At 34.7% G+C, this 20619-nt stretch overlaps 1 protein-coding gene across 1 annotated transcript in view; it reads left to right on the top strand.

The window, feature by feature from the left end:
• Positions 1 to 1683: 1683 nt before the first annotated feature.
• The window catches only part of LOC122532229 (proton channel OtopLc-like), a 27559-nt gene continuing 8623 nt past the window's right edge, over positions 1684 to 20619 (top strand). Inside the window, exons 1-2 of the mRNA XM_043660811.1 lie at positions 1684 to 1897; positions 2520 to 3726. Coding sequence (XP_043516746.1) covers positions 2646 to 3726 — 1081 coding nt within the window. The 5' untranslated portion in view covers positions 1684 to 1897; positions 2520 to 2645. The remainder of the gene's footprint in view (positions 1898 to 2519; positions 3727 to 20619) is intronic.

Genomic DNA, 20619 nt, shown 5'->3' with positions numbered 1-20619 from the left:
AATCTTCAGTCAGAAATACGGAAGAAAGTTCCATATGTTTTTCGAAGCTGCTAAAAATTTAATATATAAATAAGAAAATAATACTTTTTCAAGACGTTCGGACAAAGAAAACTTATTTGTTAATTTGATGTTAATGGTTACATCTGAACAAACGTTATCTTCTCGTATTGTCATCATTGCAACAAATTGCAGCACGATTTATCGGACACCCTGTGCAGCAGTTGCACCGCGATGATACGCGAGTTTCTGCAATGACCGGCGTTTGTCAATTTTTCTAGCGGTATATACTACTGTCCAGCTATTTACCGACGAGCATGCTCGCCTAAAGCGAAATGCAGAAGAATTTGCCGTTGGAACGTCTGGTATAATCGGCTAGTGATTATCGAGCAGCAGAATGCTTCGACCTCTAACACCTGTTGGAGGCTCGTCTTCCTTAGCCAGTTTTGCCTTGGGGTTTCAGTCACGTTTCTTCGGAATTTATGGTTCCCACCGTGAAAAATCCGTGTTTACTTTACCACAATCTGCATCCGAAAAGATTAACGATCTTCCCTCTGTCCGCAATTTTCCGATGATAGCTTCTTCATAGTGAAATGACATTGTAATTGCAGAGATCTTAATATTCGTGACGCGTTGTTTCAGTAGCTAATTGTCAGCCTTGATTGTAATACATTACGCGAGAGATACGTTTATACGACCAACGAACAGCGCAAAAAGTTTGACCTAATTTTTTTTAAATAAAACAGAAAATAATGTACATAAGTAATCTTTCGTTTTTTTCAACTTATCTATTGTGCAGATTTTTGAAGTCATGGCTGAAAAATATTACTTCTTATTTCTGACATTAAAAACTGGCGAAAGTAATCGGTCTATTCCTTGTAATTGAAATACTAATATTCTATAGAAATAACAATTCCACAATGTGCATTTCGAGCAAGTCTTGTCGCGCAAGAGTTAGTGTAAAACTCTAGGTTTTTACGTCTTTTTCAGCAATTTTTTAATCGAGCAATTTTTCAGTTCGCGTTACACGAGGTCCTACTGTAAAATGTCGTATGCTGCCACGTGAAAGTATGATACACGGAAGAAAAAGAAACGACGAGGTGTTAAATTTGTAGGAATACACAGGATGATCTGAGAAAAGCGGACAAATAATTTACAAACGTACTTCAACTCGTAAAAGTATCATACTGCATTAAATACAGTTAAAAATTATCCCTGTATCATCGTTGTATCATCTCGAATTTCCATTAGTCTTCCCTTCTGTTATACTGAACGAAATAAACGTTGCTGATTACTCTCGCGGATATAGATGCGATTCCACTCGTTGTCAGATAAGGGCAATCGCGAGGAACTCAATTAAACGAGATTCAATTACGTCAATGAAAATCGCTTTTTCTGGAAAATCGCTTAACCCAGATGATGGAAAAGGTAAAAGCTATCTACGAAGGATGTGAAACCTTTTTCGTCATCCTGGTCACGAACAAGAGCCAGATCCATACGATCGACCTCCGCGACCACCTCCACGGCCGTGGGACATTGTTTCCTGGCAAAACTAAAGCCAAGAAACGACATTTACCTTTTGTGTTCGATCGGATGCGCTCGTCGACGACGACAGACGTTGAAAATGCTTGGAAACGCGAATGGAAAATGTAAAAGTGTCTCCTCTTAGTGACCGAGTGTCTCAAGCATCTCGATCTCGTCGTTCAAGAAGATTCAAGAATTCCGTCGTTGAATTGTTTCGAAGAAATCGCCAAGGAAGAATTTGTCGAAGGTTTTCTCCTGGTCGGAGGAACATACACGTTTCACATAATTACAGAGCTCTTTAGTCGGTGACGTAAATTTTTGGTGCGACAGTGTTATCGAGCAAGTTAAAAATTTTCCGAAGATTCACCAAATTTGAGTAAATTGATCAAAATAAAAATTTACTGTTTAGATCGATCTTTCGTGATTTAACCACTTGCGCTGGCAACTGATTGCGGACCGTAACGAGTGACCAAATCGTATACAATAATTCGTCGCTTTCTTTTTTTGACAATAACTCGTCGGTATGATATCACTGGACAGAAATTATTGAGAAATAATAAATTCATTGTTTGTTTTGCCTATTTTGTTTTACTTAAATATACTTAAAACTGAGAAAACATTACAATTTTGGAGCAAGAAATTCTCGACGTGCGTGGCACGTCATTCTAGTGTAAGAGATTAACCACTTGCGCTGGCAACTGATTGCGGACCATAACGAGAGACCAAATCGTCTACAATAATTCGTCGTTTTCTTTTTGAACTCGTCGGTATATCACTGGATAGAAATGATTGAGAAGTAATAAATTTATTATTTGTTTTGCCCGTGTATTTGGTTATACTTAAGTATATTTAAAACTGAAAAAATATCGCAATTTCAGGACAAAAAATTCTCGACGTGGCATGTTATTCCAGCGCAAGTGGTTAAGGTGGAATCATTCTCCATGTTGATAAATTCGTGTTAAATTTATTATCAGTCCTGTAAATACCGTTACGTTCAGGTCGCGCCCGAAGACACATTTCGAAGATCGGCGAACGAGCGAATCTTCGAATATGTTCATCACGATCTGAGCGTGACATCCGGCGAGCCTGATTACCCAGATCGTAATTGAAACACAATCGACACAATGGTGGCCGAACTGACTGACATTCCCGTTGCGAACGTAGAACGAAAGACACCGACGGCCGATCCAGAACAGTTCAGGTCCTCGGCCAAGCCAAAGAACAGACCCAAGTGGATCGAGGCTGCTACACGCGAGCCGATTTACAGTGTCCTCGACAGTAACAACGGCTCGACCAACAATTTATCGTCGAACGCGAAGAACAACGTGGTGGTGATAAGCGCCGTAAAGAACGAGAAACCGAGGAGAACCAGCTCTGAACAAAGGGAATTGCCCTACGTTTGGCTACCGACCGACAGCGACAAACCAACGACGTTTCAAGATTCGACGATACGCGAGGAGGACGAGGACCCGCTTTACAGCGTGGTGAGAAAGCCGAAAAAAGTCCGGTTGAGCGAGAGCAGCTACTATCTCGAGGGAAAGAAACTTCAGCCGATAAAGGAACGATCGACGAAAGAAAGGCAAACACAGCTGGAGGTTTGCTCTCGGCAGGAGGAACTCCGTCGATGGTTGCAGGTCGCATCTGAACAGCTACCGGAACCGCGGCGTCTCTTCAGTCTCGGTGAAATGTACACGAGCCACCACTTGGGAGAGTTTGATCAGCTGCAAGCGGATTGGAAGAGGAAGGTGGCGATGCCCAAGGGGATCGTCGGTCTGGTAGGGCCTTACCGTGTTTACCAGAATCCAAACGAGAGACGAGAGTACATGCTCCAGGAGGAGGAGCTGGTCGAGGAGGAGGTGGTGGACTCGGTGAGTGAAATCGCGGCGCGTGAGAACAACAACGGGGCCGCCGAACACCATCAGAGAGCCAAATGGCGGATAAGAGAGGACGACGAGGAGACCCTGGTGCCCGATATTCGAAATATAGCCAGCCTCGAGGGATTCGCTACGGAGGCGGACAATAACTCGCCGGAGTGGAAAAAGATCGACGATCTTTACAGTAAGAACGACGAGGCGTTGAAATCGAAGGTGCAGGAACTCGAGGAGGGAAATATCGAGGGGATCGTTTCTGGCAAAGAGGAACGAGCGGTGGACGTGCCTGAGGAAGCTTCGACCGCTTCCACGTCTTCGATGACAGACAAAAATGGTGAGAGGTCTCTGATTCTTTGTCCATTAACAGAGCCTGCTTCGTTCGACGATACTCTCAGTTTAGCCAAGGGAAATCGTCTCTTTTGGCGGTCTGTTCGCCGATTGAGTGAAAGACGCGGCTCGCCTCGAGTGAGATCATTGAGACACGACGGTCTCATGTGCTCGAGAGTACAACGGTATAACACTTTGAGCGCGGCATAGTTTCGTTTGTCAAGACCCGATGAATTTGTATGCAAGCCGTTTGTTAGCCGCCGTACGGTATCGGATCGACGACCAAATGAAACAGCTAGCGGTAGATTGCGGCGTGAATCGCACGCCGCCGATACATTCGTCTCGTCAGCTCGATACGTGCGGGGTTTCCTTTATTAGCGACTGCGTTCGTTGACCAATATTCTTCTGTTCGAACTCTGTTTTCGATATCAATATCGAACGTCGATGTTGTTAACGGTTGTTAGAGCTAGCTGGCAAGGTGCTCGACGAAATCTAGAGCTGGTGGTATGAGTAGCATGTACAATTCGTATAATTACCCTTGACTCGCGTCGCAGAGTTTCGTGCGTATCAAATAAAATTATTGAGACGCTGATGAACCATGGTCCGTTTTATCAACAATCTTCAGTCCATCAAACCATCTTCGCTGCTAAGGAGTAACGGATAACGTTCTTAACTGACGTGTAATTATCGTGTACACCTGCATTGTGGCCGATCTTGCTGATGACTTACGGTAATGGAAATTGCCAGCTTTTCAGCGGCTGCAGAAACTCTGCAAATTATTCCGTCTGACAACGGAGTCTATTAACCCTAACCTGCCACTTACGCGGCGTATTATGTTCATAGTAACATGCTGATTAGGGATCAAAGTCGCCACGAAATCTTCCACGGTGGAGCACAGTCATCGGGTTTTCACCGTGACGATTCTGGTCGAATGGCTCTCGTCGAACGATCTCGATCTCACAGTACCATTATTTCTCGACTTTTATCGCGGTAATGAATAGATAGCTACTTCAACTTTCGCTGTTTTTGCACCTCTTCCCTTTGTTTCTCTCCGCTTCACGTTACAAATGCGTACGATCAGTAGCATGGCATTTAATCAATTTTATGGCTGAAATTACGAAATTGGTGCAACAAGTATAAACGATAATTACAGTGGAGCGTATAATTGTGTCAATGACAATGGAAAATTATCGATTTCAAAGTGGCATATGCTAGTGGCAAGTTCGTAAAAAAAAAGATCCACTTTATCTCATTTTATAGCGTTAGTCACCGTCATTTTGAAGATTAATGTCTCCCCTTTATAACAACCCCTTAAAACTCGTTGCACGATTTTTTTTCAACTATTTTATTGATTATTGAACATTAACTAAAATTATTTAAAACTTAAAATTTATATTTATTTAAATATCTATTATATATATATAAATATATAATTATACATATATTATATATGTATAAATATATATATTATATTATATATATATAATTAAAATTTATATTTATTTATTATATATATAATAAATTTATCTTATTTATAATAACAATATATTTTTTATATATATTAAATATAATATATATAAAAATATATTATTATAATTATTATAATTATAATTATAATATATTATATATATTATAATATATTTATATTATTATAATATATATTAAATTTATATATAAATAATGTTTGTACATTTCGAACTAATGATTTTAGAAACCCGAAATATTTTCCAATTCGTTCGAAACCAGCGTCCAATCTCCGTCCTTCGATTCACTGATTCAATTGCTAAAGCAAAAAACAAGTGGCGTAGCGGTTCTGGCTCCCTAGATTTCATCGGGATAGATCCGTGAGTTGCGGATAATCTTGCATGACGAGCGAACGTCTGTATCGTTTGGTCGTTAAATGATACGAAGTTTTTGTTTCGTGGGAAAGAAAGTGGCAGGGACGCCCACCGTATCTTTTGTTCGAAATCTCGACGCGTGATCCAGAGACACGTTTTGTCTTCGACGATTGTTTACTTTCTCGTTTCACTTCGTTACCATCGGCAGTCCTATTCATGCACATTGGCAAGATCATTAATCACGAAAGTTATATCGATTTGTCCAACATATGGCGCCATCGTTATTGAACGTCCATGAAAAATTCATTTTTCTGAGCACATATATGCACCCACATATGGCTATGACGAGATAATTTTTTTGAACTTTTAAGGGTGATGATTTTATTTTTCTGAGCGCTCATAGACCGTGATAAGCTTATTTTTTTGAGCTCCCAAGGATTATGATAAGTTTATTTTTCTGAGCACATATATGCGCTCATAAGTCATGATGAGTTTATTTTTTTGAGCTTCCAAGAGCCATGATTTATGAAATTTATTTTCCTGAGTATGTATAACCCACATGGCTTATTTTTTTAAACTTTTAAAAGTCATGAAAAATTTATTTTCATATATACGCGTCCATGTGACGAGCTTATTTTTCTAGCACTCAAAGGATTAAATTTCCCAGATTTTTTTCGACAAAATCGAAAACCCAGATTTGTGATTTCACAAAGGTGGTTGCTTTTCCATTTCACAAATTAATAATTCCTCGTGGAAATAGATCACTCGTTTCTATCATAAATGTATCGTACAACAAAAAACAAGCTGGCTTGAATTTTGAAACAATGCAACCAACAGGCGAGTACGACGTTTCCACATTATATTGGCATTGCCAGTGTGGACACGATCGTGTAATTCGCCTTGTTTGTTTCTTCGTGTTCGCCGGTCGCTGGTATTACAACGATTTTGTCGTCGTACGACATTCAATTAAGACGTAGGCTCAGGCGACACGTCCCACCGGAACTCTTTATGCCACCTTTTCTAACCGGCTGCCTTTCAGTACAGTTATCCACTTTTGCTGGCGCGTCGTGATCGTCTTTTGCTTTCGAGTGCTAGAACAGTGTAACTGCATTTGCGCGTGAGAGTTTGCGGAGAAGACGTTTCTTGGATGAAAGACATTTTTTCTTTTTCTTTTTTTTTCTTTTTCTTTTTTTTCTTTTTTTTTTCTAGAGAAAATTATAGGAAAGAATGGAAATAAATCTTTCGCTCTGCTGTCGGCAAATGTATTTTTCTTGTTAGCTGAAAACATTCTGCATATGTATTTTTCTTGTTAGCTGAAGAGTTAGGGAAAGACGAAGATTTTTACTTCTGCATCGTTTTGCATTCGACGTTTAATTTTTTTTTTCACTCGAGAATGTCGTTCGATACAATTATTCGATACAAGTGGAATTTTTTACTCGCGACGAATCCACAAGGTTGTTGGCGATGCTTTTCTTAAAATTATGAAAGGTACGAAGAGTGAATGTGGATATTAATGAATTATTCAATGCGTAATTTCTACGTTGCATGTTCCTTACGCGATAACGAAAGAAAATTTTCGAATATAAATCAGGATGTCCATTATTCACGCATTGTTGCAACTTGCTTGTTATTCAATTAGATTTCTTTTTTTTTTTTTCTTTCTTTAACAAATTTGCTGATAGCTTCGTCTTGACAGAAGATAATAGAAAAGATTCTAGATTGGATCTCATTCAAGATGAATTCATTTTTCTTATCTTCGTATTTACGCTTTTTCGACCGAAGATAAAAAAACTCTGTCTTACTTTGCCTATTATTAAATTTAAATTTAATTTATTATAATTATTATTATTAAATTTAAATTTAATTTATTATAATTATTATTTTTAAATTTAAAGTTAATTTATGATTCTTAGACAACAAATTTACCGTTCGAGAACATTCGAGATTTTTCTCAAGTCAATGGTGCCTTTTAATTTAATATCACGCGCAATAAATGTCACGCAATCTGCGCGATACAGAGTTAGAGAATTTTATCTATGCCGGATAATAGAAATAGAAATGTCAGTTCTCTGTACTAAATGCTGCATCTGTGTTTTTCGAACCGTTAATTGCCGCTTAAAATGTAATTAAACGGTTGACATTTGACACTGCACGCGCTGTAAATACCATGCAAAGTTCTCTTCCTGAGAATGGGAATATCTACCATGCAAAGTTCTCATTCTATAATGGGAGTATGTACGTACTGCTTCCCACATATCTCTCTTGTTCATTAGTAAACGTAACTGAATTCAACTTGTCTATTCCACGTTTATAATAAATTATACGCATGATTACATATTTCAAATTTTTCAAATTTTTCAAAATTCCATATGCCTCTCTTTATTAATAAATGTAATTGAATTCAATTTGTCTATTTCACATTTACAGTAAATTACATATTTCGAATTTTTATATACTTTCATAATATATTTATAAAATATATAAAATAAACATATGATTATTTTTTTGTAATTACAAAATAAATATATAATTGTATTTTTGTAAATTATTTTTTTGTAATTATATAAATATTAATTATAATTTATAATTATATATTTATAATATAAATATATAATTATATTATATATTATAAATATAAATATATAATTATATTTCTGTAAATTACAACTCTTGCTAACCAGTCTATTCAGTTGCAATATTTAAACATCTAACAATGATAATTCCAATAAGACTGGGTCAACAATTTTCGAGATTCGTCGACAACAAGCGGCAAAAGTACGTTCTTCCGATCGAGAATGCGTCGCAGAGGCACGCGTATACGTGAAATCAAAGAGCAAAACGAGGTGAAAGGTATCCGTGGAAAATGTCCTTTCGCGTGGAGTAATTTTTCGCTTCGAAATCGCATTGAAACGTGTGCCTACCGATTCCACCGACAAATCATTCTGTACGCACACGCACACGCACACACACATACACGATGAATGCGAATCGCGTGAAAGCAGATTCGTTGCATTGTGAAGGCCGAAATCAATTGAACGAGTCGTTGTTGGTTCAAACTCTCGTCGATTGAATTTCGATCCCGCGGATACGGATGGCGAACCGATCGCTTTCGGTATTCCGAGAGAAACCGGTTGGACCCACTGAAAATGAATTTCGGGCACGAGATTTCACGCGTTATACGATCGATAAACTGGCTCTTTTCCACTCTGTCAAGGCCACATCATATAGTATTTACGACTACTCGCTACGAGTTCCGATATCGAATTTTTGACACTAGAAATAGTCAGAGTTTCTTTCCTTTTACGTTTTTTTACGTTCAAAACGAAAGTTTTACGTCTGTTTATTATGTGTTTCTACACTCAAAATACTAGAATTACTCTTCTTTTCGTAAGAATATTTCACGTAAGATATTTATTGATAATACGAGCATTATTCGTAAGAATAATATTTTTGTGAGAACGCTCTTTTTGTATTTAAATATTAATAAGAATAATATTTTTCGTAGGAATACTCCTTTTATATTTAAATAATAATAAGAATAATATTTTTCGTAAGAACACTCCTTTTATATTTAAATAATAATAAGAGTAATATTTTTCGTAGGAATACTCCTTTTATATTTAAATAATAATAAGAATAATATTTTTCGTAGGAATACTCCTTTTATATTTAAATAATAATAAGAGTAATATTTTTCGTAGGAATACTCCTTTTATATTTAAATAATAATAAGAGTAATATTTTTCGTAGGAATACTCCTTTTATATTTAAATAATAATAAGAGTAATATTTTTCGTAGGAATACTCCTTTTATATTTAAATAATAATAAGAGTAATATTTTTCGTAGGAATACTCCTTTTATATTTAAATAATAATAAGAATAATATTTTTCGTAAGAATACTCCTTTTATATTTAAATAATAATAAGAATAATATTTTTCGTAAGAACACTCCTTTTATATTTAAATAATAATAAGAGTAATATTTTTCGTAGGAATACTCCTTTTATATTTAAATAATAATAAGAATAATATTTTTCGTAAGAACACTCCTTTTATATTTAAATAATAATAAGAGTAATATTTTTCGTAAAAATACTCTTCTTATATTTAAATAATAATTGTTAAAGACAACACGTTATTGATCTATACAAAGTATAAAAGAACACTCGCCTCTTTTTCAGAAGCGAAACTATTTTCTGCGAAACACAATGGTCATAAACTTTGTTGCAAAAACTCGTATACACAATGCAGGTTGTATTTCGTTGTTCATAAAAATTTTAAAGTGAAAATTTCAAAATTGCAAAGTCCACATCCTAATAATAACTTTCGTTGATTCGATGACCGAATATTCCCAGTACTAATTGTACGAATAAATAATAAGTACGTACGTTCCATGCTTCTCTTTTCGTTTCTCTCTCCTTTTTTTTTTCTCTTGTCAAGCAACACAGTTTTTAATTGACGGATAATAAAATTAGACGTCATTCTTTTGATAATCACGGAGCCATTCAGTTTCATGCCCCGTAAAACGAGGCGATTAGTCTTGCATGGGTGAAGTATAAAAAGAGAAAAAGGAAAGAGTACGCAGAGGCGTTATCACCGGCATCCTTTTCAGGGTACACGTAACTCGCGAAGATACAATCAGCTGAGGAGGGTGAAATAATGTTTTACGAGGCTGTAAATACTCGAAAATATACGATAAAAAAAAGTCTAATTCTTTAATCTCTTTTTTTCTATTTCTTTTTTTATTGATGTGAAAGACTTGTATTGACACGTGATAAAATGAACAATAATAATTTTGACTTGTGGAAAGCAATTTTTGTAGTCTAATTATGTAACTTAATTTCTTTAGTCTAATTCTTTAATAATTTTAATATTTAATAATACTAATATTTATTTTAATATTATATTTAATATTATATTTAAATATAATATTAATATTATATTTAATATTATTTTAATTTATATTTAATATTTATTTTAATATTATTTTAATTTATATTTAATATTTATTTTAATATTATATTTAATATTATATTTAATATTTAATAATTTTAATAATTTCGAATAATGTTTAACAATTTTAATAATTTCTTGAATTCTTTAAGATCGATGTAAGAAACTCGCGTTGACGCGATAATGAATTTTTCACTTATGGAGAGCAATTTTTTTAGAGGCAGTCTAATTTCTTTAGTTTCATTCTTTGATAATTTTAATAATTTAATTTTCTCAATGTAATTCTTGAAGATGGATGCGTGTCGACGTGATAATGAACAATAACAATATTTGACTCGTACAATTTTTCAGGGATAGTTGCTCTCGCGTATAAGTTCATCGTTGTTTTAAGGTTATCGATTTACAAAGTCACAGTCAGTTTTTGTGCGAGATGAATCGAGAAAAGAGAAACTTTAGATACCGTGGGTAATTCGATTTGAACTTTCGAGTGACCAAGTGAAAGGTACAGAAAACGGGTTCCTTATTTTTCATGAACATATTTCACGACGAGCGACTCATTGTCATGAAGTAAAAGTGCGTTTTAAATTGATGGAAAGTCGACCAAAGACGTTTCTGTTAAACGTCTGATCATCTTCATCGTCTCTTTTAAATAACCATCTTTACTTTAATCTAATAATATTAAACGCAACAATAGTCGATCAGGCTAAAGCTTTCATTCACACCGAGACCTCACTTCGACGGATCGCAAATGATAAATTTCTTTTTTATCTAAGTTTAAACGTTGGCTGTCTTCAGACGATACGATCTCACGATCATCAGACAATTATTATCATTTAATCTTCACAAAGTCCCTCTACGAAACTTAGAAGGACAAATCTTTGCAAACATCGCTTCGAAACGAACGTTTTGAACATTCATTAGACGCATTCATTGTCCCACGCACTTCCACTTGAACGCAATAATACGCCTCGAGCTAGTCAAACGAATCTCACTGCACGCGATCAAAGCGTCATTCGACTCTTTCACGAGTTGGGAGGAAAAATGTCAGACCATCAATTTCCTCTAAGCTTTTAACGAGCGCTATCAAGATGTACGGGTCAAGTTGAAAAATCGAAATACGCAAAGGTGGATGACCGCCAGCTTGCGGATGGTACCGATAATTCATACAACAGGTGGTTGCAGCCGGTTCTTTTCTTCTCTCGGCCCATCACGCTCGGTTCTCTGTGTCACGAACCTGTGCATTATGTTGCAACAAGTCAACGTTTCACGAGCGGGCCAACTCGGCTGTAGGAGGCGAACGATCAATCAGATTATAACAGGATCTCTAAAAGTCGATTTTCGTTCGCTTTGGTTAGATTTGGTTTTGCAGAACCGAGTCGAGTGTACCGCGGCAACGTATAGCTCCTTCCTTTTAATGTGCATCTTGATCATCGTGAAATCCAAACGAGTTCCGATTCGCTTGGTTGGCCAGCACGCGTGCCGGATGATGTTTCTTACAGAGAACTCGCGAAACGTGAGCCTCTAATTGAGTGTTCAATATGCGGAATATTAAGCGGGAATTCTTTTGTAAACATGAAAGCGTATGTAAATTAGGCGTTAGATAGATTAATTGTGAGAAACGAGTGTGAGAAAAACAGAAGTCCGTGCACGCTATAAACATGCGGATGTTTATCCAGTTTTATATAATACTTTCCATATTTTTGCATTATTTCATTATACATTTTATATTATTAGATGGTGTATCATTTCCTTTTGTGTATTATTTATCTATTTATTTATTTATACATTGTTCACGATCATACCATGAACATATAAAAATAGTTTTTCGAGTTTTATACATTTCATCCATGATCATACCATGAACGTAAAATAAACGAAAATATGAACGAAAAATACTTTTTGCTAGCGGTCAGTGTATAAAAAGAAAGAAAAATAACGTATGTAAGGTATTATTCCGAAAATGGAGTATTTAAGATACTGAACACAATTAGTTTAGCTTTGAGAGATGTAAGAGCAATGGATACGACAAATGTTCAAATCGATTGGAAAATATCCAAATTACGGGTATTTGATATTTCTTCAAAAATTACGATTGTTCGCGGCATATTTCGTACTGACAAATTACACTGACAAAAGGATTGCAAGTTAACCACTTGCTCTGGCAGCTGATTGCGGACCATAACGAGTGACCAAACCGTATACAATAAATCGTCGCTTTCTTTTTAAACTCGTCGGTATCATTGGATAGAAATGATTGAGAAGTAATAAATTTATTATTTGTTTTACCTGTGTATTAGGTTATACTTAAATATATTTAAAATTGAGGAAATATCGCAATTTTGGGACAAAGAATTCTCGACGTGCGTGGCATGTCATTCCAGCGCGAGAGGTTAACCACGTTGCGCTGGCAACTGATTGCGGACCATAACGAGTGACCGAACCGTATATAATAAATCGTCGCTTTCTTCTTGAACTCGTCGGTATGATATCACTGTAGATAGATAGAAATTATTAAGAAATAATAAATTTATTACTTGTTTTGCCCGGGTTATATATAAATATATTTAAAATTACTGAGAAAATTGCAATTTTGGTGTAAAAAATTCTCGACGTTAAAGAGGTATAACCACGTTGCGCTGGCAACTGATTGCGGACCATAACGAGTGACCAAACCGTATACAATAATTCGTCACTTTCTTCTTGAACTCGTCAGTATGATATCACTGGATAGAAATGATTGAGAAATAATAAATTTATTATTTATTTTGCCTATTTTGTTTTACTTAAATATACTTAGAAATATATTGAGAAAATATTGCAATTTTGGAGTAAAAAATTCTCGACGCGTGGCACGTCGTTTCAGCGCAAGAGGTTAATCGCCGCTTGCCTTTTCCTTTTATTCCTCATTCTTCTTTTCTCACCCTTTTCCACCGAAACACGAAGAAGTGCAACGTAAATGCGATGGCGCGTTTCTAGGTCGTTTTCCAATTCCACAGGAAAATTTCAAATATTTCACACGGTCTCGGCGGTCGTTGCGAAAATATATGGAAGCCAATGTTGATCGTGCAGGCTATCTGGCTATGTCGAAAACGAGGCTACGAGAAACGACATCATCAGTCCGCCGGTCATCTTCATTATCGTCATAGCCCTCATCACCATCGTCATCATCGTCGTCGTCCTGACTATTACCACTACCGATCGTGCCCTCGACCAGTCAATACGTTCTTGGTTCTTGCACGGTTCTGCGTTACCAGCCATTCCGTTTGGTGATAGTGTCTGGAGCACATCTTTCTCTCGTTCAGTTGCACATCAGTGAGCCCATCGCCTGTAGAAACCTATTCTTCGACGTTTATCATGGACGTTCATCGACTGTCTCTCTGATGACGATTGTTTTCTTTCGAGACGAGATATCTCCGAGGTAAAAAAAATTTCCTTCATGTTAATTCGTGTTGTGCGAGAACAGTTGTGAACAGGTGTGAGTAACGGGTTCTTCGTTTTTTGTTTCTTTTTTTCTTATCTTCGTTTCTCTTCTTGATTCGTGCGTATGGTAAATATCGCAGTGGTAAATGTCGAATTAATAGTGTATTGTCCGGTGTATGACATAGTATCCACGCCATATGTTAATGGCGTGATTGCGAGGATCTGTGCCCGAGGATCTGTTTTCCATTTTTGTCGTTCTCGTCCGTGTTTGTTCGTTACTGTACCGAGATCTCAATTGACAGCAGACAATGACGAGCGAATTATCTAAAATCTAAAAAATTGCATCGGTGGTGATTAGGTGGCAATCGGCATCTTTGCTATATTGAATGTTCCACAATTTTTTCTTCACTCTTTGCCCTCGATAAACTTTTTTTTTCTCGTATCATTTATCAGCAATTTATTTGCGAAGCATCACTTCAAATCAAGTGATATAGCATTGGAAATTTTGTTATTTTTCTAACATGCGAATTTATTGTTTAAATTTGAAGCAATCGTCAGCAGGTGCATTGCAGGTTTGCTAGAAAAAGTATACAAGAGTTAATGATACATAGTTTTAGTCTTTGGAAAAATAATATTCGCCGTTTTTTAAACTTTTTTAAGAAGCAACGAGAAGTCTAGTTTATACGAATTATTCCGAATTATGTGAATTGTTGAGTGTCAAGTTGACACTCGGGAGAAATTGCCTTGAGGAATTTCTTCTTCTGAAATTCTTTTCTTCCTCTTCTTACGTTGTTGTTATACCTTTTTCCACTCTAGGCGTCTGTTCACGTATTATAAAATAACACCAAATGCACACGTTCGTTATAATTATCAACAAATTGTAAAAAGAGGAAATTGATGTCTTCTCAAAGGGTTAAAATACTTTTAATACAACACATTGGATGTTTAAATGAGAATTGAATCGAAACTAATTCACTAGTCATTTTTTCTATGAACAAAAAGCTGTCGAGAATATTAATTAGTTATTAATTAATAACAACGTAGCCGGGTGCCAGTTGATTGATTTATGATAATATTAGAAATGAAACACCGGAGGATTCTATGTTTCTCCCGTGACTGTGCAACAACGGGAAGAAAATGAATTTCTCGAATCCTTCCGCCAGCTGACAGACGAGTTTCTACCTTTTTTTTGCAACTCTCCGGCAACGTAATGACGAATGGTGTTTCACGATGAACCGTAAGGTCTAAAATTCACGGGGTATCGACCCAATTCTCTACTCGGCTGGGTCGCAAAATTTCACCTCGCGCATACATACAGGGTGTTCTCGAAATCGTGGCGCAAGCGGACAGAGTGTGATTCTACATGTAGAAATATAAATCGAGAAAAGAAAGGGGGATATAATTTTTCCATGTGACGCCTCGTTTCCTTGGCAATGTGAAAACTAGAAATTATACTTGAATTTAACGAATTACATATAATTCTATAATTTAATTATATATAATTACTGTAAATATAATTTAATTATATATAATTAATGTAGGTTATTTTACATGTGGAAAAAAAAAATTTTTTTTTCATTTGAAGCTCTAAATTATGCTTGTGTGAAAATAAAGCTTCGTCGTAACTCTAATTTGCATAAGAAACCAAGTGCAACGCCGCGAATACGTGTAATTATAAGTTATAGTATTATATTATTTTTTTGTTAAAACGGAAAATAGAATTAATTATTATACAGAATCCGGAATAATGTGAGCATTTTCTTTATGAAAAATATGACGTGATTTTTTAATGAAAAGATAAAAATAAACAAGTGGAATAAAATTTTTCCACCGACGCTTCGTTTTCGAGAGAATAGAGTTTGAAAAGTTAAGTAAATCTGGAATTACATAGCTAAATTCAAGTATACTCGATCGATTTTCTCGGAAACGAAGCATTTTTTATCTGCAACTTTCGCTCAAATCAAACCATTAATGCCAACTGGCACGAAAATTATAAAAAAAAAATCTTAATCGCAGAAAAACTGCTTATATTTCGGATGTATGTATGTATGTACGTATGTACACTCCTAGTTGTTAAATATTGAAAATCTTTTTTTCTAAAGTCATTCGCCAAACTATTTGTCTTTGATTTGAATTAACATCTTGACCGATTGTACCACGATTTCTAGAACACTCTATATAATAATATCTTAATTATATAAACGCGCCGAGAACAGTAAAAAGTATTATACAATATATTTCATATTCAGCTATTAAAATTAATTAAATCTTATATAAGTTAAATAAAATTATTGTCAAATTATATTTTATATTATAAATTTATATTATATATATTTATATAAATTTATATTATATAAAATTTATATAAAATTAAATTAATTTTAATTATATAAAATTATTAATTTATTTAAATTTTTATTTATTTATATTTATATAAAATTATTAATTTATCTAAATTTTTATTTATATTTATATAAAATTATATTTTTTATACCTGAAACATTTAGAATCTATATAAAATACACAGAGATATTTCACGATAAATCATTTTCGTTAATTTATCAAATCGAAGCCACTCCGAGACGAGTTTTTAAACAATTTAATTTTTTTTTTCAAATTTGACCATAAATAGAAATAAGATTTCACGAGAATTTGTCTTCGACGTTATATTTTCTGACTTCCATTCAATTTATCATTGAAGTTACACCCGCGTCACATATATCACAGAAGAAGCGTAACAAATTATTTATGTCGGGTAATTCTACGCACTCGTTAATTTGTACACACGTATGTAAAGAAATGCTGATCGAACGATACGCTTTTCAGAATATATTAACATGTCTTCAAGCTTCTCCGGTTACGCATTGCTGTATATATTATTGTATTTAGTTATAACTCAAGCACGTCAAGTGTATCCATTTCCCCATAATTCAATGATATTAATTGTCTGTCTCTCTGTTGAAGATAATATATTTTTTCCTTCATTCGAATCGAAGAGCGATTTTCCTGTGCCTTAATTGTATAATTTTCATGGCCAAGACGTACAGCACAGTATCACAATGTAATATTAATATTGGGATTGTGTAAATTTCCAATTGGATTTTGAAGAATTAATGATATTTGAGCTGTTGTAATTTCGTAACGAGAAACCGTGCAACAATGAGTCCGGATTCAGTTTAAAGCGCGAAGCTTCTACTTTCACAATCCTTGGTGGAGAAGATACTCGGTTCTTTCTCAAATAATGTTTCTCGAGACACTGAAAAATGTTTTTCATGACTGTCTCCACGATGGATTTGAAGATTGGAGCTTTCTCTTTAAAACCTGCTGTGCAATTTCTCTTTGTGAAGTTATTGAATTTTGAATATATATCCGAAAAACTGACTTGAGAGTTTCTTCAATTTTTGTCGCGTTAACCTCGCTATTCAAAGTTTCGATAACTTGACAAAAAAGAAATCACAGAGATCAAATTTTAGAGAATTATTATCAGAGGTGGCAGTTCAATCCTCGTGGTAGAAAATTTCTCAATGCCTCGAGAAACGTTTGGATTTGTAGTATTTTCGAGGAAGAACGGAGTGTTATCTTTATTTTCCCATTTACTATATGACATAAAAATATTTCTGTATAAAAAATGAATTCGAGATTGTCGAAGCTTCACAGTTTAAAATGAGCTTGGACACGTTGTTACATAATTTCTTGTCCTACGAAATTATAACAACAATATATTAATGTTTATTATTCATAACAAACATACACGTTTATGGTCGCTGCGCTTATGACATCGTAAAGTTAGTAAGTTAAATATTGATCTTCAACCTTGGTGAATATCTTCAATCTTGGCTGCATACAATCACAAATTCTTTGTCGAAACTTATCAGTAACGCTATTGATTTTGCACAGAGGCCACCTACGGTTGGAAAAAGTGATAATATTTCGTATCACGGAATAACGGAATGTTCTCTGGCGAAGATGCCTATCGAACAGTATTTGAAACAGGTCTTATGGCTGTTCATTCATTAGGAATTATTACGAAGGAATAATACTTCCTACCAACGACGATCGTTTTTCATTTTGCCGATTTCAATTCCTGTCAGTGAACAAGAAGAATCCAGAAAATCTCTTTCGATATTGTTTGAATATCACAAACTGAATATGTATGTAGGTAATCTTACAATGCGTACTGAAAATTATTATTGAAATAACGCGAAATAAAAATCACTATATTTAGTAATTTTAATTATATATTTTAGTAATTTTTAGTAATTTTAATTATATAACTAAAAATATAAAAATTGCTAAATTATAATAAATTATAAAATTATAAAATTATAAAATTAGAAATTATAAAAATTATAATAACTAAATTACTAAATATCATTATATATACCTGTAATATATGACGTGATTTAAAAAATTATTGAAAAAGACTCATTTGTGATACGAAAACGTATACGTTTTTCCATTGACTTAAAATACATAGTTTTACATTATCTCTTCCGCGACAAGTTTTATTTAAAAAGTGCACATTGCGGAATATTTATTTCTATAGAGAATTAGTTGGACGCCAATTTTTTTCCCCGCTGTTTTTAATATCAGAAACAATATTTTTCACCGATGACTTCAAAGATCTTCGCGAAAGATAAGTCGGGCGAGAAAACTTACATCGTTTATATCATTTATGCGTATTATTTTTTGTTTTATTTGAAAAAAGAAACTATTTATTTAATTTTGCCTTCTTGATTTCGTGCAATCGCTGTCTAAAAATAGCGATGGAAAGTATCTGTAGAGTTTTAGGTATTTTACGATTGCAATGAAGCGTCACTTTCTTATATTCGGCTGGAAACAAAAAAGTATTTGTCTGTCTGCGGAGAAAGATGGCCAATTTTCCCCTGGTATTAATTACACGGTAGTGCGGGCCCGTTAATTGTCAGTGAGTTAACTAATCTCGGGAATATTCGTATGTATTTCTACGGTAGTCATCGATAAGAGAGCAGAAATGAGAAATGGACGGGGGGAAAAGAATTATTTGCATTGTAGTTGTATCAATTAGCGGTGAAAAAGTGAGTTTACGGTAGCTTTCGAGTTAATTCAGAACAGAACGAAATATTCGTAGCGAAATTGTCTGTCGGTGAATTTCAAAAATTCTGTAATTTTAATACAAGAGGTATTTAGCGGTATAATTCAGTATAATTTCAACTACTTTACATTATTTCATGTAAATTTATATAAATTTTTAGAAAAATTTCGTTTTCCTAATGTTTCTTTAATGAATATTTCCAACAATCTTGTTCTACAGGTTTTTCGTTTTATGTGAAACGATCACTTTTCAGGAAAGTTTCGTAGCAAACGAATTTTTCTAATAGTTTTACTCTGTAAAATCATTCATTTTATTTCACGAGTATATCACACATTTTAGACCACCTTAACCTTCGATATATTTTATGATTGGCATCATTATACTTGCGGTTTGTCATTTTAATGTCATTTCAATATCAGAGTAAGTTCCAATGTCACGTTTCAACATTCACGATTTACATATCTCGTTGATCGATTAACTCAACGCGCCCGGCGCGACTTTTCCAACTCTCGGGCTCGTTTCGGTCGCGTTTACAGCGTCTTTAAATCATTCGTGTCTTAAGCGTCTCGATCATTCGAAATGACCGAAGAAACAGTCGAACGTAGCGAATTCCTGTAGCGAAAGTTACTGGTATTACTCTACTGACCCCAAAGGCCGCGGATTCGGATTCGGACATCAAACTCAAAAATTATACTCCAATATACACGTATATCACGATCCTCTGTGTTACACACGAAACGTTGCAAATCTGAGTTCGAGGGAATTAAACTTTTGCGTTCAAGCGCACGATCTTCGATCTCATAAATTCGTTTACGAGCAGTCAATTTAACGTCGCTCAAAACCATTGGAATTCGAGCCACGTGTTCTCGAAAATATTTTCAGCAATTAGCAGAATCCTTATCTCTGTTACGCAAAATTTCGATTTACGCAAGCGATCTGCGTGATACAGTTTCGACATCGTTCGTCTCCTTGATTGACGGAGTTGTATAACAGAGAGAGAGAGTGAAAAGAGGTGTTTCAGTCTATTTCTTTAACGTGAAGAAGATCCAAGACGAGCAACACTTCGGATCTGTATAAGAATCTGATTGCACGTGGCCTAATCTGATGCACTTTTCATGCTCTCCGAGTTTCGTGGCCAACTCCTTCTTCCAGTTTCTCTTGTATACACTTTCCCACGTGAAGAATATGTTGCTGTCTTCTTATTCTTACGATACTAACTTCATCTCTACTTAAACTATTCGCATGTAATGCTTCGTGTGCAAATTACAAATTATTTTTTCGGTATTCTTCGAAGTTTCTGGACGATAAAATAATAGAGCGAAAATAAAAGTGGCTAAAGTTTATCCACTGGCTGAGCTAAACGTTTACGGTTATAATAATAAAGCCATATATATATATATATATATAATAATTAAACCATGCTTGATCGATTTAATTTACTCTTTGTTCATGTTTGGTTGTTGTTTATCTTTGGGAGCAGATTTTGGAAACATCTGAAAATATTAATCATTACAAGCAGACAATACACGTGAATTATAGTTAAGTCTATAATTTAACTGTAAAATATACTATAATTAACTATAATTAACTATAATTATAGTTGTTATTTGAT

Source organism: Frieseomelitta varia, unplaced genomic scaffold (assembly GCF_011392965.1).
Source record: "Frieseomelitta varia isolate USP_RPSP 00005682 unplaced genomic scaffold, Fvar_1.2 scaffold_443, whole genome shotgun sequence".
In the NCBI taxonomy this organism is placed as follows: domain Eukaryota; kingdom Metazoa; phylum Arthropoda; class Insecta; order Hymenoptera; family Apidae; genus Frieseomelitta; species Frieseomelitta varia.
Note: the sequence above shows the minus strand (reverse complement) of the source record. Positions and strands in the feature narration are given on the sequence as shown.